The sequence below is a fragment of the Phycomyces blakesleeanus genome (genome assembly GCF_001638985.1).
Source record: "Phycomyces blakesleeanus NRRL 1555(-) unplaced genomic scaffold PHYBLscaffold_18, whole genome shotgun sequence".
Classification (NCBI taxonomy): Eukaryota; Fungi; Mucoromycota; class Mucoromycetes; order Mucorales; family Phycomycetaceae; genus Phycomyces; species Phycomyces blakesleeanus.
The window spans coordinates 606,207-629,704 of NW_017265151.1; the positions used below are offsets into that span (position 1 = coordinate 606,207).

The 23,498-nt window shown below is 34.7% G+C and overlaps 7 protein-coding genes and 1 non-coding gene across 8 annotated transcripts; 4 read left to right on the plus strand and 4 right to left on the minus strand.

Annotated features, from left to right (window-relative positions):
- Positions 1-2,956: 2,956 nt before the first annotated feature.
- PHYBLDRAFT_t192 lies at positions 2,957-3,027 on the plus strand. The gene has a single exon. It is a non-coding gene; the product is annotated as a tRNA-Gly (tRNA).
- Positions 3,028-7,105: 4,078 nt separating this feature from the next.
- On the minus strand, positions 7,106-8,258 carry PHYBLDRAFT_148478 (hypothetical protein; the record flags this gene model as incomplete). The annotated part of the gene is made up of 4 exons (XM_018432096.1): positions 7,106-7,165; positions 7,612-7,695; positions 7,757-7,969; positions 8,022-8,258. The coding sequence occupies 4 exons, from the start codon at positions 8,256-8,258 to the stop codon at positions 7,106-7,108; spliced, it is 594 nt and encodes a 197-aa protein (XP_018288605.1).
- A 2,929-nt stretch (positions 8,259-11,187) lies between these two features.
- Positions 11,188-12,695, minus strand: PHYBLDRAFT_148480 (hypothetical protein; the record flags this gene model as incomplete). The annotated part of the gene is made up of 3 exons (XM_018432097.1): positions 11,188-11,437; positions 12,394-12,446; positions 12,522-12,695. 3 exons carry the CDS (start codon positions 12,693-12,695, stop codon positions 11,188-11,190), a joined length of 477 nt encoding a protein of 158 aa, XP_018288606.1.
- Positions 12,696-12,948: 253 nt separating this feature from the next.
- Positions 12,949-14,871, plus strand: PHYBLDRAFT_69602 (hypothetical protein; the record flags this gene model as incomplete). The annotated part of the gene is made up of 6 exons (XM_018442126.1): positions 12,949-13,050; positions 13,092-13,224; positions 13,602-13,951; positions 13,973-14,100; positions 14,149-14,293; positions 14,548-14,871. 6 exons carry the CDS (start codon positions 12,949-12,951, stop codon positions 14,869-14,871), a joined length of 1,182 nt encoding a protein of 393 aa, XP_018288607.1.
- A 394-nt stretch (positions 14,872-15,265) lies between these two features.
- On the minus strand, positions 15,266-16,413 carry PHYBLDRAFT_69601 (hypothetical protein; the record flags this gene model as incomplete). Its single annotated transcript, XM_018442125.1, has 6 exons — positions 15,266-15,321; positions 15,771-15,828; positions 15,904-15,971; positions 16,042-16,090; positions 16,158-16,219; positions 16,293-16,413. 6 exons carry the CDS (start codon positions 16,411-16,413, stop codon positions 15,266-15,268), a joined length of 414 nt encoding a protein of 137 aa, XP_018288608.1.
- Positions 16,414-16,685: 272 nt separating this feature from the next.
- PHYBLDRAFT_171313 (hypothetical protein) lies at positions 16,686-18,046 on the plus strand (the record flags this gene model as incomplete). Its single annotated transcript, XM_018436570.1, has 4 exons — positions 16,686-17,129; positions 17,185-17,439; positions 17,555-17,740; positions 17,840-18,046. 4 exons carry the CDS (start codon positions 16,686-16,688, stop codon positions 18,044-18,046), a joined length of 1,092 nt encoding a protein of 363 aa, XP_018288609.1.
- A 1,433-nt stretch (positions 18,047-19,479) lies between these two features.
- On the minus strand, positions 19,480-20,010 carry PHYBLDRAFT_102252 (hypothetical protein; the record flags this gene model as incomplete). The annotated part of the gene is made up of 1 exon (XM_018427696.1): positions 19,480-20,010. A coding segment is annotated over one exon (531 nt), but the record flags the coding sequence as incomplete, so codon positions are not given.
- A 1,494-nt stretch (positions 20,011-21,504) lies between these two features.
- On the plus strand, positions 21,505-23,395 carry PHYBLDRAFT_171315 (hypothetical protein; the record flags this gene model as incomplete). Its single annotated transcript, XM_018436571.1, has 5 exons — positions 21,505-21,665; positions 21,714-21,822; positions 21,964-22,229; position 22,786; positions 23,243-23,395. The coding sequence occupies 5 exons, from the start codon at positions 21,505-21,507 to the stop codon at positions 23,393-23,395; spliced, it is 690 nt and encodes a 229-aa protein (XP_018288611.1).
- Positions 23,396-23,498: the final 103 nt, after the last annotated feature.

The following is a 23,498-nucleotide window of genomic DNA, read 5'->3' on the forward strand; positions in this document are numbered from 1 at the left end:
CCAAAACTGGTGCACCATATTGTTTGTAATGTTGTTTTGCATTTTGCTTTCTTTGACGCTTTCCAGATGGATTAGACACTGTGCACGGAGTACACATGCAGATAATATAATCGTTTCTTGTTCAATTGTTAGACATAGTGATATTATAAATTAATAAAAAGGTATGGTTTTTGAGATTTTTTAATCATGGTCTTTATATAGTGAAAAATAAATTATAAATAGATAGAATACTGCTCCATGTCATGCTTCTACTTTGCCAAGTTTTTCTTCAAGACATCTACTGCGCATTTTATCACAACATCATTCATACATTGCTTAGTCAATTTTCAAGATATATGCTGCGCGCATTATTAAAATAACATCTTCTCTTTCCATAGTATTTTTTATGCAAACCCTATATTAGGATTTATGACAACTTGTATATTACATCCAAAATTCTGTGAAAGGAATTCTCCCTCTCACAGCATGTGATTTTTTTTAAATAAAATAGCCCTTTATATGAAAAGGAAAAATCACGCAAAAATATTGCCGCAGTAAAAATGAAATAACAACCTCTGCTTTTTCCTCTTGATATATTTTCACTTTGAATACATTGAGTAAATATTTGCTCTTCCATTTATATTTACATCATATAAAAAATACTGTTAATACATAAATTATTCATTTTAAAGAAAAAAAACTTTAAGAATATCTATATCTTATTCAATATTATATTAATTTTCATATTAATATTTTTTAATGTAATATACAATTATATTAAAGAAGTGTAAAACATAAAGAAAATAAAAGCAATGTTGTAATTTCATAGCCAGAGAAAGTGATGGTGGTGTAATTTTACAGCCAAAAAAGAGCGATCTGAAATTACAACATACAAAAAACAATAAAAATTAAAATTAAAAAAAATTGAATATTTTAGTAAGACATTTAAAGGGATTTTAGAAACTAATATTGGCGGACTTTTGCAGTGTGGGACGACATGTCACAACAAACTGTTAAACAAACCCACCAAGTAGACTGACCTTCCAGTACCAGACACCATGGCATGGCTAAACACCTTATTTGCTTACAATACATGCTATAAAATATCGCATGTGGTATGTGGTTGTGTGTAGAAGATGTACAAGAAAAGATAAATGTATGTAAGAAGAGGAATTGAAAAGAGGAATTGAGAAATTAGATTCGATATCAGATAAATTGGGGTAATAAAATAGTCTATTTGTTACCAAATAGACCAGTTGAAGAAATGAAAAGGGAAACTAATACTAAGGTAAAAGTGTAAATAATTTGAATGATTAGAGAAATAGTTAAGCTAAAAGAAGTAAAGTAAATAATACTAATTCTAAAGAGTTAACTATAGAAACAAAAATATTTACTAGAGTAAAGAATCTTACTGAAAGGAAATTTACTATAATAAATTTACTGAGATAAATAAGAAAAGGGGAAATCCAGACAAAATAATAAAATAAAAGGGGATAGTCAATCTTCCACAAAGACGTGACAGAAAAATAAATAAAACGGAAGAAATTTCACAAGAGAGATCAGAGATAATAGACAGCGTCTTGAAAAAAACTTTGTATCAGAAAAATTTGACAGTTGTTTATTGATTGATTTTAGAGAGATATTTATATTACTTTATAAATAAAATATATGGCAAAAATAGGCTAGATAAAACTCAATAATATAATTGTAAATAAAAATATATAAAAAAGAATTATATATATATTTCATCATAAAAGAAGAAATAAATGAAGTTATAATATATAACTACAAGAAAAGGAAAATATTGAAAAGAAGTATACTATAAATAAAGAAAAAAGCTATTCAGTTAACAATTTTTAGTAAAGTAGTATTTGAGAGGAAGCGTCACATTTAGTGCACAGGAATAAAATAAAAAGAAAACAGAGAAAACAATTTTGGGAAAAATAAAGGGGAAAAGATTTTAATTTTCAGAAAATAGGTTTCTGGAAAAAGGCGATTTTGTGAAAATGAAGAAAGAAATTAAAATTAAAATTAAAATTTTTGAAGAAAAATCAAAAAAGGGGTTTTCAAAAGAATGTCTGAACTTGGTAGAATATGGTTTTTGGACTGAGCCCAGCAACATCACCACATCACGTGTCAAAAATGATGCGTGTAGTGCTTGTGTTTGTGATAAATGTTGCCAGGTGATATTATCACAGTTTTTGAGATTTAAATGGGTTTTTAAATGTGAAATAACATTTCTTTTCCATAAGAGAAAAAAAGACAAACTCAAAAGAGAATGTAGAATTAAAGATAATAAAATCAATAAGAGAAAAATATGAGAAAAACAGTACTATTGATCAATCTCAATAGACTTGACTCAATATACTCAGGTAATCAAACAAGTAAAATATCAACAGTATTAAATATTAAGAGAACTTGTTGTCAGAAAATAAGATGAAAAAAAATCAATGCTTATTAAATACAATTATTGCGATATTTATAGTTTTGCAATTGACTTGTTGAATAATTAAATAAATAAAATTATTAAAAAAATATATAATAAAAGTTATATAATTGACAATCTATTAAATGTGATTTGTTCTTTACTATTATTAAGTATAAATAAAATAAAATAATTATTAAGTCATAATTATGAAGATAATTATGCTTGTAAAAATATATAATAAAAATAATATTAATTCCAAGTTGATTTGTTCAGTTAAATATAGTGAGAAAATAAGATATGATATGTAGTTCTCTGAACTTATTGTTGACAAAATGATGCCTTTTCGTTGTACTTATTGGTGTTTTGCTCTACAAATAGAAAAATTGCTTTTTATTCAGCCTTGGCCGCCATCAGAAAATCAAAAATAATAATAATAATAAAATATACTTTTCTAGAATTACAAAGAATTCTGAAACATCACCACACTGCCGGACAACCGAAATTGTTTTATGTTGCCTATTACTATAAGCGTTTATGTTAATAACAATGGCGCGGATGGTTAAGTGGTATAATCTTCGCCTGCCACGCGAAGGGCCCGGGTTCGATTCCCGGTCCGCGCATCAATTTTCCAACTTTTGTCAGAGTTGTTCTGCTTAATTTTGGTGATATTGTCGTTCCTGATCTGGGATGGTCTTCCTTTTACTATAGCAAAGTCAAAAGGTCAAACCCACTGGGGATCGGAGAGTATATGTAAAATCGAAGAGAGGATAAAAGGTCCTTTTTATTGATAGGAATTGAATTGTCTTATATAGTTTTCTAAACTAATACTGCGCATTATCCGCAGTAAACTATTATACTCTATTTAATTACAAGAGAAGTCCTTTTACTGCGGTTGATGCTCAGAAGATGTTACTGTGGTTAATCTTTACAAGACATTACTGCGGTTCGTTATCTATGAGGTATCTTTGACATACAGAACTGCTGCGGTCAATTATCCCGATTTCTCGGATTCATCAAAATAATGTCTGAAAATATGTCAAGTCTCTGTCAGATGTCGGACATTATTTTGATAAATCCGTAAAATCTGAAGATAGTTAACCGCAGTACTTCTTTATGCGCAGTAATATCTTCCTGAGCATTAACCGCAGTATAATGACTATTTCTTTAATTAAATATAAATAATAACTACTGCAGATAATGTGCAGTATTAGTTTAGAAAACTATATAAGACAATTCAATTCATATTAATAAAAGGTATCTTTTATCCTCTCTTTGATTTTACATATACTTCTTGATCCCCAGTGGGTTTGACCTTTTGTCTTTGTTATAGTAAAAGGAAGACCAACCCAGATTGGGAACAACACAGAGTTGACATCAGTAACCAAAATCGGGATTTACAAGCAATCAGTAATGATTGACTTGGTAGGATAAAAGATCTTGACTTTGCTGATTAGTCTTTCACATATGTTTTAGATGTTTAAGATGGTGAATATACTTGTAGAAGATATTACTGGACAACAAGCATCTAAGACATATTATCGTAGCTATTCTTTTAGCCAGAAATCAATTATCATTTTGTATAAATAGTCAAGAAATACATTTAATAAAAAGGCATCTTTATTCTTATCTAAAAACCATTCTTAAAAACTTAACGATCCCCAGTGGTATTGATTCTGCGACTTAGTTACAAGTGCCAGAAAAGAAATACCAGATCAAGACCTGACATCTCGACTGGGTGTATCTTTCTATTATTTTAACTTGTATAAGTTTTGATAATAGAGCACTACCAACTAGGACGCTGTGAATAAATAGGAACAGATAGGAATATAGAGAATTGAATGGTTTTTATTGATAAAAACACTGTAATAAATGGCAGACATTATAACTCCATGACCATATAATTTCAATAAGTTTAAAATCTCCAAATTGGAAGCAGTGTTACATTTCCCGGACTCACCAGATTTTTTTTGGTTCGGCATTTTTTGTTATTATTATTGTTTTTATTATTTCAGGTATATCTTTCCCTTCACTTACGCTTTCCCCTGTATTCAAAACCTTTGCACTCATAATGAGCAACTCCAACCACACCCAATTATCCATCAATAACATTAATGATGATCATATGATCTGAATTGCCCCAGATTACAAGATAGTCAATTCCAAAGTCACTGAGACTTTTGCTGATGAAGAGAAATTTACTGTTTGGTTTGAAAACTCGGCCAAGAGACATTCCAACTGGAATGTAACCAACACTCACTTTTCTCAGGCTACTGGTACAGCTAGTTCTAGAGATGTTGTATCAACTGTATACTTTGTTTGTGACTATCAAGGCTTCCTCAAGAAGGCCAAGGTTCAAGAAATGGCTGGAAAGCCAAAAGCAAAGAGGGTTCGAACTGAATCCATCAAGGACGGCTGCAAAGCCAAGATTACCAAAAAAACCTTGCATGATGAGAGTGTCCAGGTAGATTATCTGTGGCAGCATGCAACCCACCAGCCTGAAAAGGTTCAAGAGATGGTGCGGTCAAGATTCCCATCTGAGGTCAAGCAGTGGATTGTCTCCCATGTAGACAACAACATGGATTGGAAGGCAATCAAAACTTTGCTTCGAATCAACCCTCAGCGCTTGGATGAGGTAATAAATTTGTTTTCTTTTATCTTAATTACTAACTTGATTGTGTTATAGCTCGAAGCAGGTATTGATATTTCCAGCTTCCCAATGTCTCTTCACATTAACTATTATAATGTTCAAAACGTCATCAATGCACATCTGAACAACCTTTCAAGACGAAATGCTATTGACAAGACAAGCATTGAGCAATGGATTGAGTTCTTGCAAAAAGAAAAGAACTATCTGGTTCACATTGTCTTCCATGAGGGTAATGAGCCATACCTTGTTTCGTGAATCTCTCCTTGGCAGAAAAAGATATATTATTTAATTTAATAATCATTTAAAATATAATATTATTAACTGTTCAACAGATTCTTAAGTCAGTAGATGAGTGGTGCATCGACTCAACTCACAAGACCTGTAAATCTTTGGTAGATTCTAGCAAGCACTCGTATCTGTATACAATAGTTGTGAGAAGCAACATTACTAACAAGGGTGTTCCTGTTTGCTTCTTTGTGACAAACGCAGAGTTTATCACAACCTTGTTGCAATGGCTCAATTGGATTAAATCCAACTGTAGCCTGCGTGTCAAGCACATGATGATCAACTGCAGCCCAGTTGAGATCGGTGTCTTGGAGGAAGTCTTTGGCCAATCTGTCTAGGTCCTTTTGTGCCACTGGCACATCAAGAGAGCATGGGAGATGCACATCAAAAAAGATGTAAATTATGTTAATATACTTATTTTTAAATATTACTAATAATTATTTATATTTAACTAATACTGTAGGTAAAAATTACTGGAGCCACCCACAAAAGCAAGCATAAACAGGATGCAGTTTGGGTGGCTCTCAACTTGCTGATGCATACCGGAAGTAAGGAGGCATTTAATCAGCAATACGAGGAATTTGTTTCCAGATTTGCTGGCCATGTCAAATTTGTGGCATATTTTGCCACACACTGGCATGCTAAGTGTGACCTTTGGTCAATGGCCTGGAGAGTAGTAAAACTACTATAAATATCAATGTATTGTTTATGAACTATTTGTTATTATTATTAGGATGCTAGATTCTACACGAACAATCTGATTGAATCCTACCATCACATCTTGAAAGCTTACTACTTGGGCAGATCAAGATACTTCTGGGTTGACTGGTTGGTTTACATGCTCTCCCAAGTAGTTGAGCATGACTATAGACAAGTGGGTCTCAAAATCATGTATGGGTTCAAACAGCTTGTCTTGACACACACTGAGATGGTGAAGAAAAAGAAGGCATATGATATTGCTCATGAAGATGCTCTTGGCATGGTTAAGATCATAGAAGACAATTTGGTAATTAGATATAACTTTTTATATGTTAAATGTAATAATATTAATGTTGGTTTTTATTTATTTATTTTAGATCTACAAGTGTTGCTCCTTTACTGACAATTCTGTTTGGTACGAGCTCTTGGTCAAAGAGGAAGTACTGTCAGTCTGCTCTTGTCCAGACCCTAATCATTTGTGTAAGCATATATTTTTGGTCTGCAGAATGATGGGACTCCAATATTCTTTGACCAAAAAGCTTTCTATTGCTCAGAATTGAGAAGTTCAGATAGTTGACCGAAGTGAGGAGAGTGCTTTGGCACAGAATAGACTGCGTGCTCTGGAGTTTGTTGAGAGACATAACATTTTGATCAATAAGATCACTCAAGCTGTTGGTGAAAGAAATGCCATGGCAAGAGATACTGCCTCTGGAATGGACATCACCAGCCAGATTTTGGAAGATTGTTTGTCTTCTTTGAAAGAATCTGGTGTTGCTCCCCAGAAGAAGTATAGAAAACAATAAAAATATATATAGAAATAATAATAAAACTATTCAAAACATATTGGATCAATTGTCTTTCACTTATATCTTTTGAAAAAAACATGGTATCAAATATAAAATAATTGTTTTTTTTTTAATAATCTTGAAAAAAATACAAAGTGCTTTTTAATACTGCTTTTTTTTGTTCGGCCCAGATCTAATAAAGTTTGACTCTCTAGATGGCTGCTCTCAGTTTTAAGATTTTAAAGGTTTTCCCACTTTGCCCCCCTGGAGTTTAAATATATATTAAAGATCCCCGCTTTCTGATTCTCCTTTGTTGGCTCTTCTATTGGACAGCGTTTCATTCTTTATTGTATAAAGTATATTATATAATCAATTACTTTTATTGGGTACTCTCTTAAATGTCATTTATTACTTTAATATTTTAGCTTAGAAAGGAATTCTATTGGACACTAGTAATTTTTTTTTAATGTTACTTTTATGAAAGCAGTTTTTTATTAGATAATATACATGTAAATGTTTGATTATTTTAATAAATACAAATTTTTATTAGTTATTACAATAGAAGATCATTTTTATTAATCATTTTTATTGGTTGTTATGACAGAAAAAAAATCATATTGTTCATTTTATTAGTTATTATGACAGAAAAATAAATAATATTGTTTATTTTATTGGCTGTTAAAGCATAACAAAATCTATAGATACAATTTATTGGCTATTTACTATTTAAAATTCTAGGTTTTCATAGTAAAATATTCTATTCAATTCCACTACACCAGATTACTTACAAGACTGTAATCTTTTATGGCAGTCCCTCCAGAGATGTGCAACTCTTGCAGTTGATGCTCAGTTTCCAAGACACCTAGTGAAGTCTATACTAGAATCCTTCATTATATTTGCGTGCCTGGCACACATTTCTTTCTTAAGTGCTACTGGTATAGACCCCCAGCTAGGATTAGGACCAAGAGCAATCACCGAAGAATGGGCAGCCATATCATCACATACAAGCTTTGTACACATATTGAGCATGACCTTTTCGTTACTTGTTACTTCAATGCCAAGGTCTTCACTTATCATCTTGAAGATATGCTTTAAAGCTATTTCGTGGAATGTGCTCACTGGCTTGCAGATGATATTAGTACTAGACTATTAAATGACATATTAATATATATTCAACTCGTTTTATTTTTTGTCTTACAATGGTAGAGACAGAAAGCGAAGTATGTTGGTTGGAAATGTTTCTATTCTCCAGTTGGCTCTGGAGAGCAGTAATCTTCAAATTCAAATCTTTGATGCTCATCTTCATTTCGAGCTTCAACTCTTTGATCTGTGCCTTCATTTCAAGTTTAGCCTTTTCTTGGCCTGCCTTCAAAGATAGTATCTCATTGTACATGGCGTGTAGCAAAGAGATAGAATTGTTATCTGTGTTATTCATGTTGAGAGCTTGGTTTACCTGAGAAAAAGAATTGTTGTGAAAGAAAGATAAAGGCCAAAACAATTTTCTATTGTCTATTATTAGTTTCATATAAATGAGTTTAACCTATTGGTCCAGTCAATATTATTATTGGGCTAGTGTAGTTCTAATAACAGCTATTATGCAATATTTTAGCTTCTGTTTCTGAGTTTATATTTGTATCATCTATGTTATTGCCTACTTGTAGTCATTCAGTCTATACAAATCTCAATGCTATTGAGTAGAAAGGCATATTATTTAAAAGGAATTATCAATATTCATACTTTTATTCTTAAGTGTTTATTTCCAACCTAAAAAATGTCTTCAAATTCAATCCTTGATAGTTACCAATGCAAGCAATGCAAAGAGTGCTACACCAATTTAAAAAAAGCCAAGAGTTGTAGAGCTCAATGCTTTAAGAACTGTCATAGAAGACATAATCATATCCAGACTTCACAGACCACGCCTGTTCTTGGACAAGTCAGTGTTGTTTTGAACACTGTCTTGAACAACACTATCCAGTAAGACTACAAATCACATACATACTATTAGAAAGTGTAATTAATTATATTGTTACCTTCATAAACAAGCAGAGAATGTGCTGATGCAATTAAAGATCAGATCATGGATACACTCAACAGCGAAGATAACAATGATCCAATTATGAATATCTTCAGTAATGATGGTAATGATGAGTCTATGATAAGATATATATATATATATATATGTCTTATTATATAATGCTAATTATTATTTACCTGTTAAAGTATGATGCGGAACTTGGCAACAACATGGACATCATTGAAAACAAAACATCTCCTTTGGTTTTTGACTTCAGTCAGCCTGCACCTACCCCTGACAAAGACAATGCAAAGAACCTGGAGATTCTCAAGATCATTAAGGATTTTGGTATCTCCCGCAATGCCCATGAAATGATAGTCAAGCATTTCAACAGCATTTTGGAAACGTCAACTTGTATTACATACAGAGCATGTACTCCTCATCTTGGCAAAAAGCTTTTGAAGCGTTTCTCTGGTGTTGAAGAGACAGTCCATGATATCTGTCAGAGGGGATGTATGCTCTTTACCAATCCATCCCAGACTGAGTGCTCCAACTGTGGACAAAGCCAGTACAAAACAAGACGTGGAGAAACTGAGGGTGGTGATCTGGTTGCTGCTGCCACGATGATACAGCTTCCATTGGCGAGACAACTGGCTCTTGCGTTAGCCAACAAGAATACAAGAGCAGATATGTATTACTGCCATAATCATGAGTCAAGCTTGGATGGAAGTAAAACCGATGTGTTTGATGGCCAGGCTTACCATCAAGCGAAACATCTGTTTTCCGGAAAAGATGACATTGCAATTTCGTTGTCTGTTGATGGATTCACGCCACACAATGTTCCTGGTTCTGTAACGATCCTCCATGTCACCATTCTTAACCTGAATCCCATGATCCGGTATGAGAGAAGCAGAATGCTCCAGATCGCAATGATCTCAGGTCCAGACGCACCTGCCAATTTCTGGTCGTTCATGGAACCAACGATGAAAGAGCTCCTGGTGTTGGAGAGCGAAAGGATGGTTGTCAAGACACCAAACGAGACCATTCGTGCCAAGGTACATGTCTTAATGGTCACTGGTGACATTCCCGCCTTAGCAAAGTTGGCATGTCATTCTGGACATATGAGCAAAGACGGTTGCCATATCTGTCATGTTGTCAGCCAATGTCCCAAGCATGGACAATACTTCAGAACTTTGCCCAGCACCAATATCCATACGCTGGAAAGTTTCCAGAATTTTTCCCAGGCCAGTGCACCCAGCTGCAAAGGGTTAAACAGACAATCCCCCCTGGCAACATTGAAGGTATTCTCTGGACCATTGTTTTTTGCCCTTGATGAGATGCATGGACTTTGCCATGGAATAAGCAAGCAGGTCTGGGGTTTGGTTTCTAGTACCTATGGAACAGATCATTGTTTTGCTCTTTCTTCTGGTGTTTAGACGGAGATTGGTACAGCAATGTACAAAACAAGAAATACCATCCCTACATCCTTCCATGGCAATTGGAGGGATGTATACAAGAACCCCGGGTCGTTCAAGGCCGTCAATTGGGCAGACTTTCTTCTGTTCGTCATCCCTATGCTGGTGGCAGAGCGTATTGGAGATGCAACTGCCTGGAACGCGTTACTTGGCTTGGTTCAAGCATGTAACCTACTCATGAGCTGGGAGTTATCAGCAGAGGAACAAACCTCTATCAAAAGGTATATTTTAGTAAAAGCTATGTGTTATTCTATTATTTATTCTAACTATTTTTCTTCAGTAAACTTGAAATATAGAACATGTACCTGGAATCGCTGCTTACAAGTGGAAAAATCAAAATCAATATTTTCACTATAAACCAGCATCTTCTTCAGCACTATCCTCTCATGATTGACGCATATGGCCCACCTCGTGCATATAGCACCAGATCTGTGGAACAGGCAATTGGTGAATACTCAAGGGCTATCAAGAGTAATTCTGCTATAAATGTTAATGCTGACAATATCATGCTTGGCTTAGCACAAATGCGACAAGCAGAGGCCGGAGCCACTGTCATGATTACAGAAGCAAGAACAGCACGACACTTACAATATGAAGATTCCACTGCTGGTTGGCCGTTGACAGATGAGGGTGAGCATGTTGGTGCTGGGTCTGATATTGAGTTCTGAGGGCCTTTGAGGAATAGAACGATCCAAGATAGTTTTGAAGGCATTTCTTGTCTTTCGAAACTTCTTGAAGACTTCTACAAATCAAAGGGGGAAGAGTGTAGTATGATTGAAGCAGCTATACAAACTAGCCACAAGGCATTTATCAATGGTTGTGTGATTGACTCTGCACTCAACCAAAATTGTGTAAGGGAGGCACATAACATCAGATTACAAATTCAGGTTGATGAAAACCGCAACATAAATTCTGCATACTCCCCAGTTTACAAGGATTTCTTCAGAAAAGTTGTTATCTTCTTTGAGCACAAGCTCAACAAGAGGTGACCGCTTGCTCTTGTAGAGATTGCAGCAGTCCGTTTGGTAAATGATATACCAGTTGTTAACAATGGGCAAATGAAGCCAAAGGTAGTTCACCTGGCAGATGTCAAAGAATTGGTTGGTTTGGTGAAGTAAGACGCGACTATAAATACAACAACAACAACAACAACAACAACAAAAACAACAACAACAACATACATAGTGTGGCCAGAGCTTAACCGCGGCCCAAAATTGTCACTTGGTTCTCTTGCAGACCTATAATTTGTCTTTTTTTGTAATACATTTTTTTTTCAAATTGTCTTAACATATTTTATTTTCTTAGCAGAAAGTTTAAATATTTTCTTCTCTTTTTCTTCTGACTTTTAATAGTCATCAAATGCAATCTACATTTACTAAAAATGTAAAGTCTGTAGTTAAAGCTTACTTTTGTCTATCAGGAGATTTAATTTTAGGTAGTCAATTTGCTTTTTGTCAACCTTTTCAAAAAACAGAGATTTTCTAGTTTCAAATTGGATTTTTAGTGATTTTTTAATTATTATAGACCGAAAACATAGTCACAAAAGCAAAAAACCACCATTTTTTCCCATAGTGTTTAATGGCTTTGCAAATCAATAAATGAAATAAATATAAAGAAGTGAATAAAGAAATACATTAAAAAGCAATAACTTATGTATTTAAAATAATAAAAGTTCTAATTATAATATCTCTATAATAAAATCATAAATATAAGTTTTCATTTTTACTATTTTTATCTAAAAAAAACATCCATTAATTCTTTAAACATGTCATTAATTATGAGTATATGAATTTTTAAATTACTTTTATTTCTCAAAGTATAAAATACATTTTAATGCTTCAATGATAAGAGTCTAGCAGATTTCCATTTCTGTGAGAGCATGGAGTAAGCTCCCCATGATTCTTGAAATCTAGCAAGCAGAATATTCTTGTCAGCAGCATTTCATTCAAGATTTCTCACTAGACTTCTTTTCTGGACAGCTGTTAGATCACCTCAGACTGGGATCTTGTCATCATTGCCAATGCATATGGCAAAGACTTTTTTTGATTATACTGCAAGCAATTCCGGCTACTGCGTGATACATTTGAACAGAAGCTTGCAGGCGACCTTCAGTGCAATGGATCTGCAAAGCAGACTTTGTAGTCAATGCTGTAAACAAGCATGTCCTTCTGTGAGAGTCTATTCTGGGTTTCTCAATATCTCAGGCGACTTCGCTGATATCCCCTTGAACCATTGCATTTCCAAGAGCTGATGGAAGAGTGTTAGGCTCTTGGGTGATGCCACCCTGATGTGCTTGTGAGCTGTTGATTTGAGCCCGGAGTTCAGTCCCAGTAGCCTCAATAGCTTCTATGCAAAATTTTGAGTTGAAGTTTTGGTATTGCATCTTTGTGAAAATAAAAAAATATGTAAGGAAGAACAAGATTTGATTCTGACAAGAAAAAATTCTTCTTATTATTCACAGTCATAATCATGAAATATATTGCATGAATTTACTATGTTCAGTATTAAATAAATAATATAAAATTGAAATATAAATTCACATTAATATGATGTTATTTTTTTTGTAACCTTCATCTTAAACCTTTTTATTATCACTTATAGTCCAGACTATTGTCTTAAAAAAACCTTGAATTAAGATGAATAACAGCAATCTGATTACCCAAACATCCGGAGAGAGCAATGATAAATTTAATATCAATTTTTCAATTCTAAGCATGAAGCCAACCTGGCAAGAAATAGTAATACTGCTAGACTCTTCGCAACTCTTGCCAATGTCAAGGACTTGTCCAGTGATGGTCAATACGACTTAAGAGATTTTGTGTTGGAAGAAAACATCTCCTCTCGTGCAAAATCAATGGATGTAGACATTGATTTTGACCAAGATATGCCTACAGGTATCGAGTCTCCACCTGGTAAGAGAAAAAACAATCTCTTAAACTAGTATAATGAGCTTCTAAAAAATGCTAATCACATAAATATATATACAAAAGATGTTGGCCCTGGTTACTTCTGTGTCCACAATGTCATTGAACATAGAGAGTCATCAAACTAACCTAAAAGTAATGAAAGTGACTGGAGCTAGACTTCTCGAGTTCCTTCTTACAAGCCCAGTAGTTATGCAGAGGCAGCTAGTATAGAATTATTCTCTATGTTTGTTGAGGATAATGTGTCTCACAATGTTTTTGACAAGTGTGTCAAGATTGTTAATAAGTATATGATGGAACGTGATTTACATAAATATATATCTGTCATTAATTATTCACAACATGTAAACTTATCAACATTATAGCTGCCATCAATGCACTCATGTCACACTACAAGATGAACACTCTTCTTAAGATGGAGTATACTATCTGTTCTGTGACATACGACATGTACCAGGAAGGCTGTATCCGCTTTGACACTGTAGAAGCTGGTCAGTACGAAGATGATAAAGAGCAGTGCCCTCACTGTAATAGCCAATGGTTCCAAGATGAGAGAGGCACTTTAATTCTTGCACAGACCTTCCAGGTTGTGCCTCTTTCTGAACAATTACGATTTAAGCTTGGTAATGCCCAGGAACAAGCCAAGATGACATATGACAGAAACCGTCTTTCCGATAGAGTTGGTTGTACAAGATCTGATATCCTCAATGATAATGTTGTCTGACGTTTGGTTCAGAGTGATGTTGTTGATCAGAATGATATTTTGGTATCGATGTTTGTTGATCAATTCAATTCTTTTGATAATTCAGAAATTTCAGCAACTGTTGTGCATGTTATCAATCTCAGTATTGATCCAAAACTAAGGTACAATATTAGATGCTATGCATAAATTTTCTAATCAAATATACTTAGATATGAGAGAGAAAGTATGATTCAACTGGCAATCATTCTTGGGTCTAAACACCCAAAACACATAGCATCTTTTCTTGAAACAATTGTAGAAGATTTGCATATGTTGCAGACTTCTGGTCTGAGAATTCAGAAGTTTTCTGGGCAAGTGAGTGTCAAGGTTCATCTTGTCATGGCAACTGACAATAATTCAGCCGTGTCAGACTTGATGAATCTGGCCCACCATAATTCTTTCTATCGGTGCCAAGCCTGCATTTCTAAGGGTATTCCTTGATTTTACGTCATGTGTTTTGTTGGCAAGAAGGTATCTGTTTCTATAATAACTGTGGAGAGCCTCCGTCAGTTTGAAGAAAACATAAGTACATAATTAATGAATAATTGAGATATTAATACTTTTTTTAGAGATACACTGTCAATGGTTCCAATGTTTTTAGGGATCTCAACATATTGATAAGTCCTGCTTTCTTTGGGCTTGATGAGATGCATCTCATTGGCTATGGGATTGGTTATCAGCTATACAATGCATTGAATAGCAAATTTAATATGAGTAACGAGGCTGAGGACAATGCAGTCCAACAGGCAGTTCTTGATCAGCAGCAACAACAACAGCTTCAGAATGAACAGAATAACATAGATACGTTTGCTCTACATATTGGACTTGATCAGATTAACAGCTGTATTGGCAAGTCCAGACCAGACATCCCAGCAAACTTCACTGGCAGCTGAAGATCGCTGAAGAAAACAACTGGCAGACAGAAGGTGGTCAACTGGCTTGCACTGGAAAAGAGATGCGGTTTTCTTATGTGTAAAACTGTAATTAATTATGTGAAAAGACCAGGGTTTATGATGGGACAGATAGTTTTTACAAGTGTATGAAACTGGCTTACTCATAGGTGGTAAGACCAACTTTTGAACATAGGAAAAGATCAGAACAGCAGGATAGTAGGATGTGTTCGCATTTTCTGTATATGGGTTTTTACCACATGTACTAAAACGGCAACTCAGAATTACGTTTTGTTGTAATATATCCTACTGCTTTCCAATTAAAAGAACAATAAATGAAAGATCGATTATATGGATACGCCAGTTTTTACAGGGTTTTGTTGTCTTTGAATTTATTTTATCCAATCTTAGAGACTTCTTCTTGTACTGTTTGCTTCCATACACTTCTCCGATCTTTAATTTATTTATAATAATTATTCGTTTACTTTGTTTTTATTAGAAAGAAAAGAATATTCTTAGGTTTATAGTACAGTGGTTATATTTAATATTTAGGAACATTCTGGCTAGTGTTCTAGCCTTCATATAATTTAAAATGGCCAATGTTCTGATAAAACAAGTATTCTCCAAACAATATCTCCCAGAGAAAAGCCTAGTTGTGTGTTGCTTGCTTATAAATGGTTGTTTTATGAAATTAGAAAAGTGTTAGCTGTTTGAACAAGAAATTGTGAATATTAAGAATATATATATGTAATTATGCTTGCAATATAATAGCTTATCAGAGACAAAAAGAAAAGGCATCATGAATGCAAACCATAGTACTCAATATACTTTATTTGGCTATAAAAATGCTGATTTTTTTTTATTTTTTGTGAACTGTGTGGTAAAATATTTCATTTACCTACCTGAAGCAAAAGGATTTATTTGCAGACCAAGAGAGTACATAGAATACGCTGATATTGTCTCCAGTAAATGATATACATTAATATACAAAATAAATAATATTGTTATATGTACAAAAATAAAAATAAAATTTACCATGTCAATGACACTCGTATGAAATGAAAGTTCTTGATTCGCGATGTGCTCATGAGAGGGAGGTTTATCTATAATAGAAATTATGTTAAGCCGTGTGCTTATTAAAAAGAGATAGATTGAAATAAAATAAAATATTACCATATTCATAACCATGTTTAATAGTAGAGAGTAATTTCGGCGATATGGCCTATACAAAAGAAAGGAAAAGGTCAGAATAATTTTATAGGATGACATCATAAAGTATATTTACTAACCTTAGCTAATCTGGATGGACATTGTGAAGGAGATGCATCAGAAGGTAACAAAATGCGAGTGTCTGTAGTAATAGAAAACAATTATTATCATTTTAGTTATATATATATATAATATTAAAGAAGAAGATATCTTACCAAGAAAGTCTGTGAATATAATAAATGTTGGAAAGAGAGAGAAGAGAGAAAACTTGTAAATGAAAAAAAAACAAAAAGAACAAAAGACCAAAGGGCCAAAAGGCCGAAAGACAGAAATCATATATTGGATTAAGTTGAAAAAAGCATGTTCAAAGCCGATTTGCACCCTGTTAATTCCAGGAAGTATTAATAGAGATATGTGCATTAAAGAAATCCTGAGTATTTACAGCAACAAGTGTAATATAATAAATGAGTTCTTGCTTCTACTTTTACCATCTTTCTATTAACTACACTTTATTCTTTTGCTTAACACCTAACTTCTTTTGTATATTAAAAACACTCTATATATACAATGAATAGATATATAAAACAAATATAATTAACAATCAACTCATGTATAACATTTTATTAGATAGCTTTCAGACCATGGTTAACAATCATCAGTCAATTGCCCTGGCTCCATCCCCGGAATATATTGAGCTTTTAAGAAGGCTCACAGCTATGGAGGAAAGCCTCAAGACCATGAATTCAAACATTGGCATTGTCATCAAGGGGAACAAAGATTCATTGGAAATACTTGATAGCGTTGCCAATGCCTCTGAAGAACTTCTTGCAGTTATTGCTCCTACTATTATACCTGCTTCTGCTTCTGTCCCTTTCGCAGCTTCTTCCATTAGTTCTACTCTGGATTGGTATACAACACCTTCTGAGGCTTTTTTTGGTAGCTCTTCTGCTGCTCCTTCTGTTGCTCCTTCTGTCACTCCTTCTGTTGGTCAAGTAGTTCTTACTCATGCAAACGCTGGTGAACTTAGTAAACAGGATCGCACTAGAGTTTTAGTAAGTGTTGAGATGTACAGTAATTCATCAATATAATATCTCACACTAAGTATAGGCTCTTATCCGAGGAGAGTTGAAGAAACACAACTTCAAATCAAATAAGCCAGAACTAGTTGCAGCTAATGACAGCAAGTGCAGTTGGGATGTTAATGTTGATTACAGCCTTCCACCCAACAGACAGCTGATGCATGACCTTCATGCATATCTGGCTCCAAAGATTGTTGGGACTAGTGTTCGACAGGCCGATATTAGCGATTGTATCTACACAAACTTTTGTGGAACGAGATTCCGAGTCAAGGAATCCTATGAAGTGCACAAAAAGACAAATTCTCAGTCAAGAAAAGCAGGTTGAGAGACCGATGTATGTTAGAAGTATATTTTGATTGCAAATTAAATGTATTCATATTAATATATTTATAAACTAGCATTTTGACTGTCGCGAGCTGACCTACCATACATTCAAGGCTGAAATTGATATGAAGGTGGGTAAGAGCTGCGATGGACTCTTACAGAAAGAAGCAATGTCTGAGGGCGAATCTGAAGACAATATGCCTGGAGTCTCAAGCAACCGTGCAATTCGTATAGTGCGTCCAAGTTGGAGAAGCGATGAGGTAATTTCTTTTGTTTACATTATTGTATATAGCTTTTTTTTTGTTTTTTTATGGATTTAAATGAAACAGAACTTTGATTAATCACTTATTTGTATTTAGTACAATCACTTTCTTGCGGTTGTTGATGATTTTATGCGTAATCGCATGGACTTCAATTCGCGTCAGATGTTGAAGAGGTCCTTCGGTAGAGATGCTGTTTTAGCAGTCCCGTCTAGATTGACGTCCCATCTCCATCACTGGGCTTTTAGAGGAGTTTCAATAAATTTTGTTTTCTTATCCTCTATATTCTCCACATCCTCCATCTGACAATGATAAACGTACCAACAAATACAAACACTATGATTATTCTTTTCTGTGTGCCTTTAAAAAAGGGAGTTATATTTTAATATTTTTTAAATGTATTATTTTTTTGGCAAAGGAATGACCAGCATCTTTTTTACTTTTCTGCGTGTTGTGTGCTCAGCAGTTGCTACTTCTAACATAATTCTATGCACTGGCAATACACATTGCAAATCGCCAGGAGAAAATGTTGGAAAGCAGGTTTCAACGTGTTCGTACTCTCGCAATTTATCATTTTTGGGTGTGTACCATTTGATAAATGCAAAAGTATGTTGACAATTGTGAAGAAGTTGTGTTGGGCAGCAATGGGTGCGGAGCAAGGGAGTAAGGGATGAAGAGGTGGGTGGAGGAGTGAAAGAATGGGTGAAAATGTACTGTATTTGACCCGTGTATGCGATGATATGCTCACCAGTACTTCCAATGAACTTTGCTTGTACAAGAGAGCCACGACTTCCACATTCACCTTTACCCTTGTAGACCTGACCAAGGGTGTTGATGTATTTCAACAGGGTGATTGTATTGTCAACAAAGTATGGTGATTCCAATGCTTGTTGAAAGTGAACTAATTGTTCATTGCTGTACGCAACTTTGTAGTATTGTAAGAGATGAACATAGTGAATGTCACTCATTGTGGTAGCGGATTTTAATGATAGAGGGAATGCGGAAGGAGGGAGAGGTTCGTTGCCTTTTACAAGTACATTTGGATCTTCAGAAGCCTCAACAAATGACTGTATGCGGAAGGTATGTTGACGGATGGATGGAATGGTGGTGGGTGTAAAGGAAGAAGTGAGTTTGGTAAGGACAGGAAATGCAGATGTCTGGCGGGTACTCTGAAGGAAACTGTTGATAAGATCGTCTTTGTGCACATCTTCAATAAATTTCATAAATGTTTCTTCAAACCCGATCTTCCTGTTTGTTTTCAAATTTTTTAACAACTCATTAAATTGCTCAAACCCAAATAGCCAATAACTGTACACTGGTCCAAAATCACGAATTGTATCTCAAAGATGGAGATGTAGGTGCATATTACAGGTGAGAATTTCGGCATTGTACAGCTCATCACATCTGGTGCAAAAAGTTTGAAGAAACTGATGGGCAGTGTTGACTTCATCAAACGTGATCATTGGCTTGATCAACAGGCAGCATGCATCAACAAAGTTAATCCAGTTTTCGAATCTGTCTTTTGCAAGAACATCTTTCAACAGAACTGGCGAGTATACAAGCACCCATGACTTCCACTCGTCTGCCTTCATATACAAAAACTGCTTTCCTATTTTCGAGTTCAAAGAAGTGTATCCACCAGGCACAGTCATCGTTTCTGCAGTCTTCTGCATTGCCGCAAAATTGCCATCTTGAATGTCTTCGTCTTTGATCCAATGATCCATCAATCTTTTAGGCGTTCCCAGAAATAAATTATGCATGGGATCAATGATCGTTCCACGTACTAGATTAAGGTATCCAAGACGATGCAACTGCGACCATTGAACACCATTTTTGATCTCCAGCCGATGCCTTTCTGAGGGGGTACTAGCACTTTCCCACTCCTCAGCATGCAACCTGTTCTCTACACTGTCACGAAGCACCCACCGAGAGAAGTCAAACCCACGAAAGTCAACATTGACACTGTTTTCCAAGTGAGGGAAATGTCTGTTGCACTTGTAATATGCGCATGTACTGTTGTGCGAGGTGAACCCACTTGTCTTTCTTGCTGCCGGGATGTCACAGGCCACCATCATCAATGTGGCATGGACGCGGACACCACTAGGACACTCGAAAGTTGGGATTGCCAGTCCCTCATGCAATCTTATCAGATCATCTACCATAGGCCAGAGATAATGGTTTATCTCTTTGGATTTGGGTTCCTTCGGGCCAGGCATTAATCCTACAAGAAGTGTGTTCTCTGGCTTGTATCTTTCATTGTGAGGCAGATTGTTTACTACCAGGTATATGGCACCAGTCGAGTGTGTGACATTATCGAAAGGTTGAAACCAGTCAATGTTGATAGTCAACATTAATGAACGCGAATCCTTTGTGAATTGCACGCCATCTTTGTCTTTGAGCTCCTTTCACATGGCACCATCATATATGTCACACATCGTATCCACCATCTTCAGCTCGTGATTCCAATGTCTAATTTTATTCTTGAATACTGGACAAAGAAAAAACATTCGTAAAGTATTAACGATGGACTGGTACAAGTATGAACACTTGGCTACCAAAGCACCCGATGCTGATGTTTTTGTTAATTGACAGTTGCAAGACAAGCATGCACCAAGCTTTATGAAATCACAATGAGACGGGACAGATGTACTTTCTTTGTACACCTTGTGACAATCCTGACACACAACAAATTTCTTTATGCCTTTGGTCATGGCTGAGAAACCTGTCATGTGCTGAAGACCAGGAAGGCTCAAGGGCAGTTGGAAATCCTGCTCGTAAATTGTCAAGAGCTTGTTGATGAACTCGATCAAGACAATGGCGCCCTTGTTAACCACATAGTGGGAAGCAAACATCACCACAAAAGTAGCAATGAACCTGTGCACTGGGTTATGGGGCATATTGGGGGTGGCAAAAGGGTCTATTATAAAAAAAAATAATGCTATTTTTTTTTTAAATTTTTTAACACTAACTGACCTTCACTATTCAATTCATTGTTGTTGAGCTCAATAACATTGCCTTCGCTTTCATCTTCACTGATTTCATTGCTGTTGCTTCCACTATCATCATTGTCGCCATTGCCGATCGCGTCATTAGTAAAGGAAACATCTTCAGTGTCAGACATTGAAGCTCCTTCCCAAACAGGTGAGTTTGTCTGAGTATACAATTCTTCCAGGGCTCCGGGTTGATGGGTTAAGATAGCTACATTTAGAATATAACACTTGGTTAATATCTAACAGTATCTGAATTAAATAAACCTTACATTCATCATCGACCTCCATCATATTTCTTTGGGTAGACATGTCTATTACAACACGTTATTTCATGGATTACAATACAATTAAATAAATTCAAATATTGTACCCCTTTCACATCTTATGGCATTTAGTCCTGCCCTTTTGTTATGACGTTAAGCAGTTTTTCTGGCAACAAAACTATAGCCGAGATTGCTCTGACTACATCCAGCACAATGGCACTTTTTGTTGCAGAGTTCAGAAATTGTGGACATAATGTTTATTTATTTTTACTTTGAAGTGTTAAGAGAAAAAGGAAACAAATACAACGTTTACTAAATTTACTATGTCTTTATAATGAACTGTTATGTCTTTATAATAATAATAATAAATAATATTTTCACCTGTTGTATCCAAGCCAATAGAAAACCGGAAAACAGTGTTTTCATCTTAAACACACAAAAAAAGCTGAGATGAAAAAATACCCCAGATTTTCTATTGTTATAATTTAACTTTGTACATGGTAATTCCCATATGTTTTCTAGTGTTGACTTCCTTCTGTTTGTTATGCCAACAGTTGTGGTCCATAAGTTTGTTCTTTCCAGAATCAGACATGCCGTTTTAGATCTAGTCTTAGCATGCTCTATTGCTCAGCAATGGGAAGTGACAGAAAAAGAAATCCATACCATAGAAAGGTAAGTTGATCAAATACATTCTAAACAATATTTTCATCATTTTTATAGAGTCATTAATCACTGGCATTCCTTCCTTCGTCTTGAAATCCAAGAAAGAAGGTTAAAACCTACTATATTCGTAATGAACCAGCATATGCTGGTTCATCTTGGTTACATGGTGAGGGAGATGGGTCCATTACAGGCATATAGCTACTACCCAATCAAGTGCACAATTAGTGCATACCAAGCTACAATTAGGTCCAAGAAGGATACCAGGAAGAACTTGGAAAATATCCTCCTTTGTAAAGTTGGGATATAGCATTGTTTTGGTGGTTGGGCAGCTCGAAGAAGACCGAGTGACAAGAGGACCAGCAACTTTGAGGTTGCAAGTAATGATGTTGCTGGTCTTCAGTTTTGGTCAAACCCAATCAGAAAGACCCTTGCTGTCATAGCAATCGAATGTGATATGAACTACCATAATTTGGTAAGATTTTTGGCCTGTCTCTGGGACCAGGACAGCGCAGTAATGGAGCACAAAACCATTGAGGTGGTCTGCACCACCAAGATGTGGAAGGACAATGTGGTGTACAGAGTCCAGACTTCTTTTGACAGCAGACATGTTTGAGCCAACGACCTTGTTGTGCTCAAACACCTGGAGGAGTAAGTAACACAAGTTATATCTTACATTATTGTAATTGTAATCATATTTCAATTATATTTTTCAAAGGTACGGATATGTTATAAAGTTCTTCTCTCATTCTGTCTTGGGAGAGACTAGACTCTTTGCCGTAGTTGATTGCTTGCAAGGCGTATGAATATACAACGAGTTGCTCTTCCCTGTTTGGGAAAGCCAAACAATGGGTGAGATGAAGGTGGTTGAGGTTAAGTCCATCAGAGAGATGGCTGGTCTAGTCCATAATATTAACAATATGACTATTTGACATGTGATGTGAACTTCTCTATATCATTACCAGTAGTTTTTTTTTCTTGCCCTTTCCTTTCATTTATTTTACTTTCAAAATACAAATATAACCATTCTAATTTTTAAATATAACTTGATATCAATACCAATACATCTCTTGATGATTTTGAATAAAGACATAGTCTATTATAAAAAACTTATATATATCTATATTTAAAGTGTAAGTAATCTATAGATTGTATTTGTTGTTTTATTGAACTTTTTGAATTGATATGCAGTCCAACATACAATCTTCATCTAAAATGGAATTCTGGATTAAAAATCAAAAAATCTATTTGAATTCAATCTCAAAAAACAAAAAAGAGCTCAAAGTGTGCTATATTTGGTATGGTGGTAGAAGTTTAAACAAAGTTGCTGGTTTTTTATCAAAAGTTGACATTTTTTAGAATTTACAGCAACTTTTTTTCTATAGCAATATATTATCATTGTTTAAGCCTTATTTTAGCTAATAACATTAGCTAATATTCTTTTTGTATTACAACGGGTTGTTTTGTATTTTTGGGAATCCATACCCTTATTAGGAAGTTATAAATACTCAAATTTTATTAAAAAAACTCAAAAAACAAAACTCTGATAAAATTACAATTGAAAAATTTTATTTTTTTATTTTTCCAAGTTGAAAATATCAGGAATAAAAATTCTTAGTACGCGTCTAAGAGCATTTTCAGCAGTGAGAGAACTTTTGATTTATCTAAAGTTAAACACTGCTACTTTAGCTAAAGAAAAATCAATTTTCCCAGCAGTTCGATTTATCTTTTTCTTTAAATAAATTTTGAGAGCATTTTCATCAATAAATTTTATCTTCCTATTAAATTTAATAGGAAAATAAAGAAAAGAGACTGTCTTTTATATTTAAAATGAATTTAATAAAA